The sequence below is a fragment of the Microtus oregoni genome, unplaced genomic scaffold (assembly GCF_018167655.1).
Source record: "Microtus oregoni isolate MIOR12 unplaced genomic scaffold, Mior012 000065F_ref0000479, whole genome shotgun sequence".
NCBI lineage: Eukaryota > Metazoa > Chordata > Mammalia > Rodentia > Cricetidae > Microtus > Microtus oregoni.
In genome coordinates, this window is record NW_024543875.1 from 10,262,325 (window position 1) to 10,276,912 (window position 14,588).

At 46.8% G+C, this 14,588-nt stretch overlaps 1 protein-coding gene across 3 annotated transcripts in view; it reads right to left on the minus strand.

The window, feature by feature from the left end:
• Window positions 1-14,588, minus strand: part of Loxhd1 (lipoxygenase homology PLAT domains 1) — a 135,974-nt gene that overhangs the window by 66,754 nt on the left and 54,632 nt on the right. For all 3 annotated transcript variants that reach the window (XM_041640897.1, XM_041640896.1, XM_041640895.1), the window contains exons 14-18: window positions 13,376-13,536; window positions 8,772-8,848; window positions 6,859-7,055; window positions 4,661-4,853; window positions 2,614-2,774 (exon numbers count right to left, since the gene is read on the minus strand). In XM_041640897.1, the coding sequence (XP_041496831.1) occupies window positions 2,614-2,774; window positions 4,661-4,853; window positions 6,859-7,055; window positions 8,772-8,848; window positions 13,376-13,536 (789 nt within the window). The remainder of the gene's footprint in view (window positions 1-2,613; window positions 2,775-4,660; window positions 4,854-6,858; window positions 7,056-8,771; window positions 8,849-13,375; window positions 13,537-14,588) is intronic.

The window sequence follows — 14,588 nt, forward strand, 5'->3', positions numbered from 1 at the left end:
GAATGAATTTAGGAGAGCCAGGGCTACACAGAGAAACCCTGCTTGGAAAAACAAAACAACCTAACAAACAAAAAACCACAGACAGAGCCTTCATGTGGTTACTATTAGGAAGATACATTTAGCAATAAACAAAGAAACGTGTTTCTCTTTTGTAACATATCAAATAAACAAAATCCTCAAACATTTTCTCCAAGGTTTCCAACCTTCCCAGTCGCACAACCCTGCCTTACCAGACCCTTGAGCTCAAATGGGGCCCAGAATGTAGTTATCCCTGGTCCTCCTGCCATGGAGGTGCTCCAGAGCTGTGCTGTGGTTTGAATATAAAACAACCCCCACAGGCTCCTGCGTCTGAACACCCAGTCTCTGGAGGGTGGCACTGTTTTGAAAGTTGTGAACCCTTCAGAGGCCCTGTTGAAGGGACTGAGTCACTAGGAATGGACCTCACGGTCTTAGAGCTCAGCCACATTCCTGCAAGCTCTACTTTGTCACTATAGATGTGATGTGACCGGCTGCCTCAACCCTCACCATGCCTTCCTTATCACGATGGACCCCATCATTCTCAACCATAAACTAAAACAAACACTCTTGTCCTCACACTGATTTTTCCAGTATTTTGTCACAGTAATGAAAAAAGAAATTAATACAAGCCTTGGGCTCGGGCTCCTTTTAGGGACAAAGACCACCCTTTGAAGTCTCTTCCCATGGGCCGAGGGCACAGTGGCTCACCCTTAGCCTCAGATCCATTTCACTCTGTCATGAGCTCCACAGTCTCAGGAAGAGGGAACTGGGGATCAGATTTTGAGGGGAGCACAACACTAAGTGTGTTTGGCTCTCCTGAGCGCCTTTAGAGCGAGTCCATCTTCACGCTCAACTCTTTTCAAAGTCTAGTCCCACCAGTTACCCCATTTGAGCGCCAGCGATCTGAGGCCCAAGGCTGTCAGAGTCACGCACTTTAATGCCAGACCCAGATGAGAACACAGCTCCCCAGACTTCAGATTCAGGGAACCACAGTGGAGATGACCCACCTTTGTCAGGAAATCATCAAGCAATATGGTGACTAGGACCTAGGTAAAGCAGAATTTCTCCTTTGTTATTCAGGGGATAGGAACTGTAATCCAGTGGGCTCAGTTACATTTCTGACTGTGTATCTGACCCTGGCTCTTTTCACTGCCATGGGGACTGTGAAGCCAACCAGGCAGTAATGACAAACTGGTGATACTGACGAGGAAGCCAAGGAGGTCCCAACAGGTCAAATATGTAGGCTTGGGCTTGTCAACAGTGTAGGAGGACATATGAGCCCATGTGGTGTAGGAGTTCCTTCTGTTTGTGTGTTGCTTCCATTGGATAATGAATAAAGAAACTGCCTTGGCCTAGTTGATAGGACAGAACTTAGGTAGACAGAACTGAATGCTGGGAAGAAGGGCAGAGTGGCAGACACCATGGATCTCCTGCCTGAGATGGACGCTGGTTAGAATCTTGCTGGTAAGCCACAGTCACGTGGCAATACACAGATTAACAGAAATGGGTTAAATTAAAATGTAAGAGTTAGCCAATAAGAAGCTAGAGCTAATGGGCCAGGCAGTGTTTAAATGAATACAGTTTCTGTGTGATTATTTCAGGTGTAAGCTAGCTGGGAGGCCAGGATGACTAGCAGCCCACTCATCCTGTTACACCCATGAAGGGCCTATACCTGTAATGTTTCAGACATTCGTGACCCTGGCTGTCCCCAACTCAGGACCTTTCCTGGTCATTGGAGAAAGCTCTCCATTGAAGACTAAGGTGTTTGAGGTCGAGGTCAACCATGGAACACCCAGCATGAGCGTGCTTCCTCTGCACACATGTCTGCAGATGCACATGCATGAGCTTGTACATATACACACATACACACACAAATGCTTTCATATCCAGTATAAAATACCCAGTGGCCTCTGCATCCTCCCTGTTACCAACAATGTGCTCACATTGACATCATTTTCTCCTTCTAGTCAAAAACTTGCAATATGGAGAGAAGAAGCTCAAGGACATTAAAAACTCATTAGTAAACTCTGCCACCTCCCAGGAGACTGCCTGAGAAAGACAGACTTGTCACCAGCCTGGGAGAAGCTCAGAGTCAGAGCCATAGACAGGGAGTAGGCGGAGAAACCTAGTCCTGGTGCCATCATCGATGAAATGAGAACTAGCCACTGCAGGCAATATATCAGGAATCCCTGATTGAACTTCCATGAGAAAACTATCTCTGAGAACACACCCACTCCCAAAGGCTGGAGTGCTTTGGGGGTGTGGATGAGGTAGTACTTTTCCTCAAAGATCACCAAGTAACACAAGTACAAGACCAGGAAGGACCCCAAACTCAGGTCCAAGAAACAAGTTACCATTCATGGGCACGAGGTGGACCATGGATGCGTACCCACATTTTCTCCTTCCCAGTTCAAGCCTCTACACTCAGCTCATTGCTTCCAGGAACCCAAGGGAATTTTAGTTCAACCTGTCCTCCAGGTAACACCTTCCATTCAGCTGGAGGGAGGCAGCCTGTTCTCCAGTGGGTGTACTCAGGACACTGCCACAGTAACCGCCAGTCTCTGTTGGCACCCCCATGGCCTCACACTCACACACCTGGAATATGTCCTTGGATGCTCGATCAAAAACTTTGGAGCGGCTGGAGAGGAAGAGTACTTCGGTCTTGCCTTCTTCACCATAAATCTGCACATAGACTCGGGAAGTGGTGCCTGCGCCGCCTACATCCCCCGTCCAGACCTCAATCTCATAGTGGACCACTAGGTGGACACATATGGGAGAAATGGAGTATTTAGTAAGAGGAGCAAACATTTCCCAGCCCTTCCCACCTGCGCTTCCCAAGCTCATCCCGCGTGTCTGGTCCTTCACGGGCATCGTCTTGTGCAACCTCCCCGGTATGATGAGCCAGCATTTTGCAGATGGACAAGTTTAGGCTTAGAAGAATTGAGTAGGTTGTGAAAAGGGCAAACCTATACAATCGTCTGTTACATCATCTCATCCACTGCAGCACATTGTCCTTGGAGGCCAGAAGCGAGGGGGACCCCGCAATGGCTGGCACTCTCTATTATCTGCCTGCCTGCTGTAGTTTGAATGCTTGCTCCCGCTAAGACTCACACTGAAATCTAGTTGTGATTATGAGATGTAGAAGCTTAAGAAGCCATCAGGCCTTCTGGCTGAGATTGAGTGTGCCCCCTTCTTTCTCTGTCCCTATCTGCTGTGACAGAAGGCATCAAGAAGACTCTCAGCCATGCCAGCACATTAGTACTGAGCTTCCAGGGTACAGAGCTGTAAACCAATTAGTTTGGGTTCATCCCACATTATATAGTCTATATATAGAGAGTACTGCTACCATACTATTATAATACTACATTGTAGCAACAAAAATTAAATTAAATTATAAAGCTACTGATACTAGGCAGATACCACAGGGCAGGAAGAAGCAAAAGCTGCATTTATTTTCCTTCATTTCAGGAAAGACAAGAGGTTGGGATGACAGCGCTCATTTAAATATAAGCGCCTTTCAGAATACATCAACACGTGGTCCTGCACAGAAAAAGCTGTGCATATTTTGAAATGATATTTATCAAGGTATTAGAGGGTGGCGGAAATGTGTTATTGGTAGGTAGCAGTAGCAGGCACTGCAGAGTAGATGTGTCTTCCTAAGGAACCGTGGCACCATGAGTCCGTGGATGTGAGTGCTCTAAGACTTGGTGGAAAAGAATATCAGGATTTCTATTTAGGTAAAGTTAGGGGTGTGTGTGTGTGTGTGTGTGGTGTCATCCTCTATCTCTCTCCACCTTCACTTTTTGAGACTAAGCCTTTCACAGAAATTTGAGCTTATCAGCTTAGCCTTGACTCCCTGGCCAGTGAACTCCAGGGTCCACTCATCTCTTCTCTCTCTGACCCACACGGCACTGAGACTGCAGATGCGCACACCCCACCTCTCTCCTCAGTAAGTGCTGGGGACCCTAGCCCAACTGGCCCTGGTTGCTCAGCAAGCCCATTTCGTTCTGTTCAAGGAGTGAGGGCTCACATCATGGTCCTTGGAAGACAGGGCCAGAGCCATCCTGGCCTTTAGCTTCTCAGAAGAAGCTGCTCACCAAGCCTGTCTGCTCACCCTCCCCTCTGACCCCGCTCCATCCAGCCTAGAGTTCTCGCTTCCCTATAAGGCAATCTACTCACTCCCTCACAAGTACATGACTTTGGTCTGTTTTGTTAACAGCGACCTTCACAAAGACCAAGGTAGGACTGGCTGGAGAAACCTCAATATACATCTAAAATGAAAAGTCCGACCTCCTCAGCTAGTTTTCCTAAAGAGAGATGTAGGCTATGCCATAAATTTTGCCACAGGGTTGAGAATATACATTCCCCCCCTTTTTTCTATATTTCTCCAAGATCCTCGTTTTTGCCATCTGTGAAATGAGCCCTTGTTCCCTTCCAGACCCACAGTACTAGAGGCAACAGGAACCCCCCACTTCCACTCCCACCCGTGTCTCTCTTCCACACCACAAGGAGATAAGACTCAGTCACCACGTGGCCTGTCTTCCTTCCTTTGGCCCCTCCTTCCTCTGATTCCATTATTCCTCCTCCCCAATTGGACCAGGGAATGCTGAGGTGCCAAGGGCCCATACAGGCTCTTCCATACATTTCTGAATCTCCACGACCTCGCTGGGGTAAAGCTCCACCTCCAGACGCCCATCTGCCTGGTTCTTATCCAGCCAGCGGTTGGCAGGGAAGGTGTACTGCTTGCCTTGGCGGGGCACACGGATCTGGACGCTGCCCAGGAACCAGCCTGCATGCATGCCTGTGCTGTCGTGCCCGATCACCAGCCTGTTGATCTGGAAGGAAACTCCAGAAGGGTGTGTGAACAGCAGTGTGCAGGAATATTCAAGCAAGCCTCGCCTCCAGCTCTCTTCCAATCTCTCCCCAACTGGGACCTCCGGTGCCTTGGGAGAAGCTTTGACCCGGCCTGTCCTGGTAATCAGGAAACGCCTACCCAGGTGATCCTTTCCTGCCCAGAGGCTCCACCCCTCTCCTCCTCAGCGGAACTCAATTTCAAGGTCTGCTGTGAGCAGCAAGTAGGGTGTAGCGCTGGCAAGAACTGTGGAATCTGTTAGGTCCTTCAAAATGAGACTACGGCTACAGGAGCACTGAACTGCTCGGCATGTCTAACAGTTGCTGCTGCTTTACTTCGGTTTGATTTGAAGCATTGCAGTATCACGTGCATTTCTGCACTGCTTCCTTGTCGTTTCCTTCCTGTAGGGTGACAGAATCTGCCATAACCTCTCCCGACGTGGTGGTTCTGTATCTAACCCGCCTCTTACTCTGGGACCCAAGGACCATGGTTCTCTGTCCATTAACTGTCTATAGTCACTTGCTTTGCTAATTTGATATGGCCACATCTTTGCTTGTAGGTAAGGGCCTGAGAGCTCAGATGGCCCCATCCTCATCCTTAGGTGCTTTGGTTTCTCGGGGTTTAACAGTTCTCATTGTTGTGGGAATGCTGTGTATGGGATAATTTACACATTCGGTGGGATTAGCAGATGGCCTCCAAGGACCCTTCTAGCCCTGACTTTTTCTCTGTAACAGTTTGGGGTAGAGGGTAACACTACCTATGCCTGGTGCCCAAAGTCCACATTTAGAACATCACCCACCCAAGCCCTGGCTTTTGCTTTCACACATACTAAGGGCCCCTTTGCAGCTGTCGATGAAATGCTGTCACAGCTGCCACAGTTTAGTCTATGGAGCACGGGCCCCTGAGAATGCTAGGAAAAAACCAGCTCAGTTTATCAAGCCTGGGAGCACTCCAAATGCCTGACTAGGCAGAGGAGCATGCCAGTGTTTCTCTGTGCTGCTGGGACTGCTGCAGTTCCAGGGAGAGAATAAAGAAGAGTTACGACAAGGGCAGTTGTCTGTTGTCGGACATGACTAGAAGCTCCCAAAAGACAAGGACTGTCACTCACTTCCACATCCCTTTGGATGGGAGGTGGAGCAATTGTTTAGCAGTATATACTGAGCCCTGACTATAAGCGTGTGGGTATTCTTTACATAGTCAATACTAATAATAATCCCCATGGCATCTCCATTATTGGGAATGAGAAAACTGATGAAGACAAGGTTAAATAACTTGCACATGTCGAGTCAGTGGAAATGGTGGGCTCCTAAGCTCTTGGCCACACTATTCACTGAGGGAGTTTCACCAACATGAGAAGTCTCTGTGGCTTTCTACTGTCAATCCCCTCCCCACTCCCATCAGACACCCAAAAATCCTTCAGGAAAGGGAACCAAATTGTCATTTCACAATTATTGATTTGATTTAAGATGTAAATACGTTAGAAGTTCATTAACCCCAAGGGGTAAATGACTACCCCAAGATCCTTCCCTAGAGTGCAGACTGACGAGGTTGCAAAGGACCTGCCCCACCCCAGGGCTCATCATGGGACACGTGGAGAAGCACACTCAAGTCTGGAATTGGGAAACATTGTCATCCCTTCCCTTTGGTTCTCCCTTCTCTCTTTTCCCTTCCCGAATCCAGTGTCCCCTTCTTCAGCACCCATGCTCTGTCTATAATCCTGGAACACATGTTGGGGGTAAAGTTACTAAAATGTGTATTACAGTCTCAAAGATGTTCTAAAAGCATAATTGCTTATTTATCTGCAGCTGCTCTGGCCCTGGGAGAAACTAAATGCCTCACTAGTAACCTCTAAGTGGGCAGTTCTTTTCCTTCAAAATGGGCTCACCTGTGTGCACATCAGTGCAGACATGAACGTGACTGTGGACACGTGTGGGCCATTGTAGGAACATGGTGAGACAATGTCACCTGATTCTGGAACAGATACTTACAGTCCCAATGTTCAGGGTCTCCAGTGTGAACTCATCCACTCGGCCACGTTCAAAGTAGTCTTTGAGGTTGTTGTCGGAGACAAGCAGAACTTGCTTGATGGTGTCAGATTTCTCCCCATAGAGCTTGATGTATACTTTAGAATCTGTGCTGGCCCCGGATACGTTCCCGGTCTTCACACTGATGTGATAGCGAAAGTCTAAGCATGCCAAGCAGAGAGAGACAGGAAGTTAGCGCCGGTTGTACAACAAGGAGCAAAGTGTTGGAAAGAAGGGACAACCTTCAGCCAGAGAAGACCCAGGCTAGGAGTCAGGACACTGGAGCCTGGAGTCCCGACCCTACACTGGTAGCAGGGCTCCCTCCATCTCTGTGGAGCCCCCTCATCTAGAAAACCAGGGCACTGCCTCTTCCTGTTCTGTAAGAGGTGAAGGTGCTGAGGTGAAACACCCACACTCCAGAGACTCAAAGCATCCCCAGAAATCCCCTATCCAGCTTCTGATGGGCGAAGGCACCAGAACATCTCAGTACTTACAACGCTGGGCACACATTCTATGCTATTATCACTAAGTACTCTCCTCCCAACCTTACAGGCAAGGGATGTAGAGCTCAGAAGGTCAGGTGCCTGCCACGAGATGGCGACAATAAAGTCACTATCCAGGAGCAAATTCTTGGTGTGTATTTAAGGCTGCTCCCTCCCCTAATAGGATACCTTGCAATGCTATCCCATTTTATCTCCCAGAAATCTCTGCACCAGCCTGTGTGCAGGTATAAAGAACACCAGAGGGCGGGATAAGTTGTGGGAGAACAGCAGCCAAGCTTTAGTCGTCCAGGCAGGATCCACGGTGTGTGTCTTAGGCAAAGAAGAGAGAGTTCAAGGCCTGTCACTCATTGTTCCTTCAGGGTTTTCCTCCTGGAACATAGTCTGGAGAAAATAAGCTGAGGCCCCGTGCCTGGGGCCATCCACTGCCACCTGTCAGCTCAGCTCTACCAGGGACGTCTATGGGCACTGGGAGAAATAGATCACTTTGCTGCTTAAAGACGCAGCAGGAAGCAGAAGCCTTCTTCTCCAACTAGCAGATCAGAAGGGTGGGTTCTCTGTCCACGTGGTGAAATGAGAGCCTGCTGGGGTGGGAAGAACAGCAATCTAAGGCAGAGACGTTTTGGGGACTGATCCCGGTTCCATCAGCAACTGCAGGCCTGAGTGTCCCCTTATCACAAACGTGGGTGACTTCTCTTGAGCTCCTTCCCAGTGCTTAGGCTCTGTGATGCTGGGTGCTACACTAGACATTCTGGTTCAACTGAGTGACCTTAGAAAAGGTAAGTATTAGCATCTACGTCTTCCAGGCCTTGGTTTCCCCATCTGACAAAAGGACAATGTTAGCTCTGCCTCCTTTTGGGGTTATGGCAGGGCTCAGTTGAGTGACACCCGGGAAACATGTTGCATTGTTGGACTCTGGGGATGTCTGGAGGTGTAGCTCTTTTACACATTATCCAAAGCACATGCTCAGACAGCAGCATCTGAGCATGTATCACTAGTAAGGGATACTCCAGGGCTCCAGGACAATGCTCAGCAGTTTAAAAGTCCTTATTCAATAAGCCCTTCAAATGCATTTCTGCTCACAAAGCAGGGGTCCCTGGGCTTGGTGCCATTGGCTGGTTTTATTGCTCTTATCACTCTGTTAACCCATATTCAGCACCTAACACCAAGACCAGGTTTGGACTGGGCGTTCAAGCACAGACACATGAGAAGTTTCCAGACCTCCATCAATGCCATTTTTATCCACCATCCTGTGCTGCTTTCATGAAATAAAGTGAAGAAGGTGTGTATCTTTGAAGGTCTAGGTCCTGTTTCACTGAGGAAAGGCAACTGTCATGCCCAGGGAACACCCATCACCTGGCCATTGGGACAACTCACTCTTGAGCGTGGCATTGCTGTCACTGGGTAACAACTCTCGGACCAGCTGTCCATCATCCTTATCCTTATCCAGCCACCTTGAGAGAAATGGGGTGGGGTGTTAGTTCTCTGAGTAGAACAGGCAGACACCCCAACCATCACAGCCCCCATGCTGAATCACCAGGAGGCCCAGAGTTTTGAGTTCAGCCAAAGAAAGTGGGTCTTTGAGATCTCCTAGCAAAGTATTCCAACCCAGACCAGAGGAAAACTTTCTGGAGAAGGCTGACTGCTGGCTGAGATTGGAAACATGATATGATGTTGGCCAGGAAAAGAGAGAAGAGCATCCCAAAGGAAAAGCATACCCTGGGATGGAAGTCCAAGAGTTGCTGAAGGCCCATGAAGACAGAATACAGCAAGTGAGAGACAGGGCTGCTGGTTAATGGGATGAACAAGGACAGAGCACAGGAGAGAGCAAAAAGAGAGGACACTGGGACAGCACAGCTCAGGCTACTGTAGCCAAGAGTATGATCAAGAAGATGGGTGGGCTAGATGAGGTGGGACTGGACAAAGGAAGTGCTGTAAGGATTTACAGAAAGGGGAAGGGCCTCTGGTGAGGAAGTTGAATTGGAATCTTCAAAGACGGATGAGATTTGACCTCAGGAAAAGGTAAGCCCATGGTTTTCAGGGCTCAGAGTTGATAACTATGACTCAAGATATCACTCTGAACAGTGGCTCCAGCCCTCTGTTGGCTGTCCCCCAGAGGAAGACATGGGGAATATCGCCAAGCCTACGAAACAAGCCTATTGCACAAGCATGAGTTGTGTATACCCCATAGGCAGGCTAGTTTGTAACCCAGGGCCAATCACCATTCTCTAGGATCTGGCTTCTTAAACTGTGGAGCATGAACTAGAGAGAGCTGTGGAGCTGAATGTGGGAACTGTGGAATTCAGGCAGCAATAAAGAGGTTCTGGTCTCTTTACTTTACAACAATCCAAACTTACTTAGAGAAACAAAGTAAATCCCAGGTGGCCATGCCTGCCTGTGCTGTGGGTGACTTCACTTGGCTCTGAGAACGCATGCAGCATGCACGCTTTTTCCTGCACGTGTCGTCACATGTAACACTAATGTAACACAATGTTCTTTGGCCCTGATTCAAGACTGTTCGTTTGTTATGTTATGAATTACAGTGTTTTTACATTGTACATACAATTTTTCTGCTCTTGTAGAAATACAAAATATCATTATGGAACTCAAAGACCTTTAATATTTTCCTACCGCCATTCCTCAGGAAATGTCAAGCTAGTATATCTCTGTATTTAATGTGTTAGAATATTTAGTTGTTTATAATTGCTTGAATTTCTGGATTGAGTTTGATTTAAAAGATTATCAAATAAATGTTGCCTTGGGATTAAGATAGAATCTCCAACAATTTCTGAAATGATCCTAAACATCCTTCTGCCATTTTCTACTATCTATCCATGCAAAGCAGAGTTATCATCATTGACAGTTAGAAAATTAAGATATTCAATATGGAGCGGAGGTGGGGAGGGACTTGGTCCTGCCTCAAGTTGGTATGCCAGACTTTGTAGACTCCCCAAGGATGACCTTACCCCCTCTGAGGAGTAGATGGGGGATGGGAAGAGGGGAAATGGAGGCAGGAGAAGGAGAGAGATGAAGAACTAGGGTTGGTATATAAAATGAAAAGTAAGTATTTTTAATAAAAAATAAAAATCAAGATATTGGTCAATTCTGAAAAATAATGAAGGTACTCTACATCCTGCAGAATCAAATGTTCAGCTGATATTTAACTTTTTTCTGTAAAATCAATAAACATAGGCACCTAATTAGCAAAATAGTTAGTTAATTAAAAATAATTAATTAAAATAACTAATTAATTTTTTATTTTTGTCTCTAATAAATGGTAAAATTATTTGTATAACAAAGAGTCATCTTATAACAGATTTCTTTACCATTTATTGTTCATAAATGTTAACTTTGGATAGCTATATTATTGACTTAGACACCCAAGATCATATACAAATTTCTTGTGCAAAAAGGACCACTAGAGGAAAAACTTTAAGAGCTTTGTCTTAGAGAAACGCAGAGACCAAGACATTTTTGTTTTGGCCACATATCTCCCTCTTTATGGCTTGGTGTTTCTCTTTAAAGCCCATTCCTTCACGCCCCTGAGAGGGCAGAGCTTCCTAAGCCTGTGATGATATAATATTCAATATTATAATAAGAAATATGTGTTCCATTCTAGGAGACTGGAACTTTTGCTGGCCCTCACAGGCAGGGCTGACAATACACCCTGAGGTCTCTTGAGACTGTGGTACTATTGTGTACAGCCTGTTTGCTTAACTTACCTTTAAGAAAACAATATAACAACCAACCTTAACTGCCTTGGATTTCCCATTAGATTTTACAACCCAAGCTATGCATAGCTGTAATCTTAAATTATTGGCTCTTCCATGCCACTGGCCCAAGAGTAATATATGTGAGTTTATATGTAAGTATGTTATAGTAATTATTTGCTGAAAACAGAAGATGGGCTGAGAGCTGCCTTATAAAATGAATATTCATCATAAACACCGGAAGTGGCATTTGGATATAGTGTTTGCTTGTAATCTGAGTCAGCTGGGATAAATGACTTAATCCTTGTTCAACTCTATATCCCTCATCCCTTCCCTGATGTGATGCTTTCTATGCTGTTCGGTAAAGAGAGAGCAAAGCCCTTTGCTAGGGACATGAAGATACAGAGACAGGAACAAGTTCACACGTATCCAGGCAGGTGCAGATTCAAACTCACACAGCAGACAAGGACCACAGAAGACCCCAGGAGGGAGAAGTAAAGAATGCAAGCTGGGCTCTCTCTAGGTTAAATTATACCAAGCATAAGCTTTTTCATTTTATTTTTCTTGGTATTACACCTATGCATTGTTGGTGACTTGAGTTTGTCGTTAATACATTCAAAGCAACACAAGCCTATAAAGGAAGCCATAAAGAAATCAAGGCACCACCTCCTCCCTGCCCCTTCTGACACAGGACTCAGAGCTTTTGAACCCCTTCCCAGGGCCAATGAGACAACACCATGCTCTTCTCATCTCTTCTTACTTATTTTATACCCAGATCCCAAGGGCTCCCACTCCCCGGGAATCATGTTGTCAGTTTGTATTAGCCAACTCTAAAACGCTGTTCATTTATGTAGGCTTTAGGGCTGTGGTTCAGAACACCAGAGAGGTGAAGCAGAGGCTTCAAGACACGAAGATTCATGGTGTCACCCTCGGAATTGGTGACAGAGGGTTTGGGGACTACAGACTACTAGCTACAGTCTCTTAAACTGAGCCATTGGGACTTTCCCTTTCTCTGTCTTGGCAGGATCACTGACAGTGCCGGCTCCGAAGTTACAAGAGCCTGCAGGAGAGATGGCTGGGATGTGCCTGACCACGGATAGAAGCAGATAGGCCACGGCCATCAGAAAATCCCACCTGTTTGCTCCATGTCCCCTCCATTTACCAACCCATCCCCTCCCAAGAGGTGAAAGGAAACCATGACACATGTTTTGTTGCTACCCAGACACTTGGATGTATTAATAGACACAGTTTTAAAAATCAATTTCCTTTCAGCTTCAAATGCTCTAACCTAGTTTTACCATGAGGTGTTACTAAACAGATGTCAGCATGCTGGTAGCTTCATGAATCTTTCCCTGGAGCTCACAGGAGTGTGCATACCACACACACACACACACACACACACACACACACACATTTAAAATAGCTCAAAACGATTTTGCCCTCCCTACCATGAGAGTCACACAGCTCAGGTGAGGAATGAATCAGGGTGTGGGCTCATGCCCCAAATTACTCTGGCAGTGTCCTCCCCCCACCAGGCATTTATACAGGTGAATGAGAGCCACTGGGGTTTCATGAAACACTGAGATTGCTCCTCATTGTAGAATGCCTCGATTGGAAACTTGAGGAATTGCCAGGAGCTGCTGGTTGTGCAAAGAATGCTTCAGAAAAATGGTGCAAACGCACTTCCTCGCTCTTGAGGCAAAGAAATGTGAACAAAGTCAGACACCTTGAAATAGTGTAACCAGGCAAGAAATGTGGTCAGACTGTCCCAACAAACATCCAGCCAGGTGGTGGTAACACTCACCTTTAATCTCAACACTCAGGGAGGCAGAGGCGGGCAGATCTCTGTGAGTTCAAGGCTAGCCTGGTCTACAGAGTGAGTTCCAGGACATCCAGAGCTACACAGAGAAACCCTGTCTCAAAAAAAAAAAAAAAAAAAAGAAAAGGAAAAGAATAGAAGTCCAACTTGTATCCATATTTCATTCTGCATCTGACTAATCCTCTAACAAATCACTTAAATTCAGAACGTGTCAGGGTTTTTGTATTTGTTGTGTTGTTTTGTTTGTTTTTCATGAGAAACACCATCAAGTTGGCACTAGGTCCTGGTGCCTCCATCCGCCAGGGGTGGGGTAGAACTGTGAGACTCAGGTCAATATACCTCTGCAAGGTCAGCTCTTTCTCTCATCAACTATTGACCTCAGCCACTATTTTTCTTATTGTTCCATGTAATAGGACCAAGTCTTTCTGCAGGAAGACGAAGGGTGTGTGTACCTGAGGCAGGGGAACTCGACGCTGTCGCTCTCCGCCTGGCCTTCCTCTCGCACCAGCACTCTGTCCAGGTACCAGCCGCTGCCAGAGCCTTTGCCATCGTGTCTGATTCTCACCCGCCTCACCTTCCTCATGGTGACAGACTCGATGGTAAACTCGTCAGCCTTTGAGAAAGAAAAGACAGTGGGGTCGTGTAGATAACGTCTCTCTTGAGACCTAGCACCAGTATACTACAGAAGTTCCAAGGCAGAGCTGAAAGGAAGAGCTGGAATTCCTTCATGGGCACACACAAACTACTACAGGGAACAGAAATAGAAAATACAGGCAACCATAGTCTCCTTACCCCTCCCCAAAGTGGACCAAAGCCTACCTACAGCCTCCTGCTCAGAAGGGCTTCACCAACACAACCTTCAAAAGCCCATCCTTGAGTTAGCTCCGAGTCTTCTACTAGAATTCTCTTGCACGCCAAGAAAAGGGTAAACGAGGAAGGAAGGGCACAGAATCTACAAATCCCTTCCACCTGTACGTCTCCACCAAGCTCACATCCCTGAAACAATGATTCTTTACTGGGCATCTACTGTGCCTTGTGAACCACATCTGACCCCTACAGTGTATCAGTCCTCCATAATCTCCACAGTAGCCAGTCACCGGTAGGCGTCCTTTCCCTCCCTTTAGACACAAAGAAAGTGTGGCACAGGAGAGTGTAGTGAGTGGCCTAAGGCTAACTTTCCCTAGACCAGTTTGGTACTTTCTTCCTGCTTCAGACCCCTTTGGCCCAGATTAAACTCACGTGATGGTTGTGGTAGCCTAGGGGCATACCTAACACATTGCATTGTGGCTAGCAATAGACTCAGTCCTTTTACACCCATGGACAGGAGCGGGGGAGGAAGAGGAACAAGCTGCCCCTAATTGCCACACTTAACAGAGAATGTATTTTATCTTCCATTTTCTTCCAGCCCGAGTCCTCAAGGACACACTTGAGATGCCCAATGTTCTTCCCAACCTGAGGGATGGGTAGGAGACCACGGTTTCTCTGGTGGCTCTCCAGCTTCTAGATGAATAATACGAGGAGCCTTATAGCTGCCATTGATGTTAGCAAGTGATGGCGAGCCAAATCTCTCAAAGATCCAATCAACCAGGTATTTCTATGTCCTTCAAGTGGTTCCTACCTGGAGTCCCTAGACCCCACTCCCCTCATCCAGACAGATTGTATCCC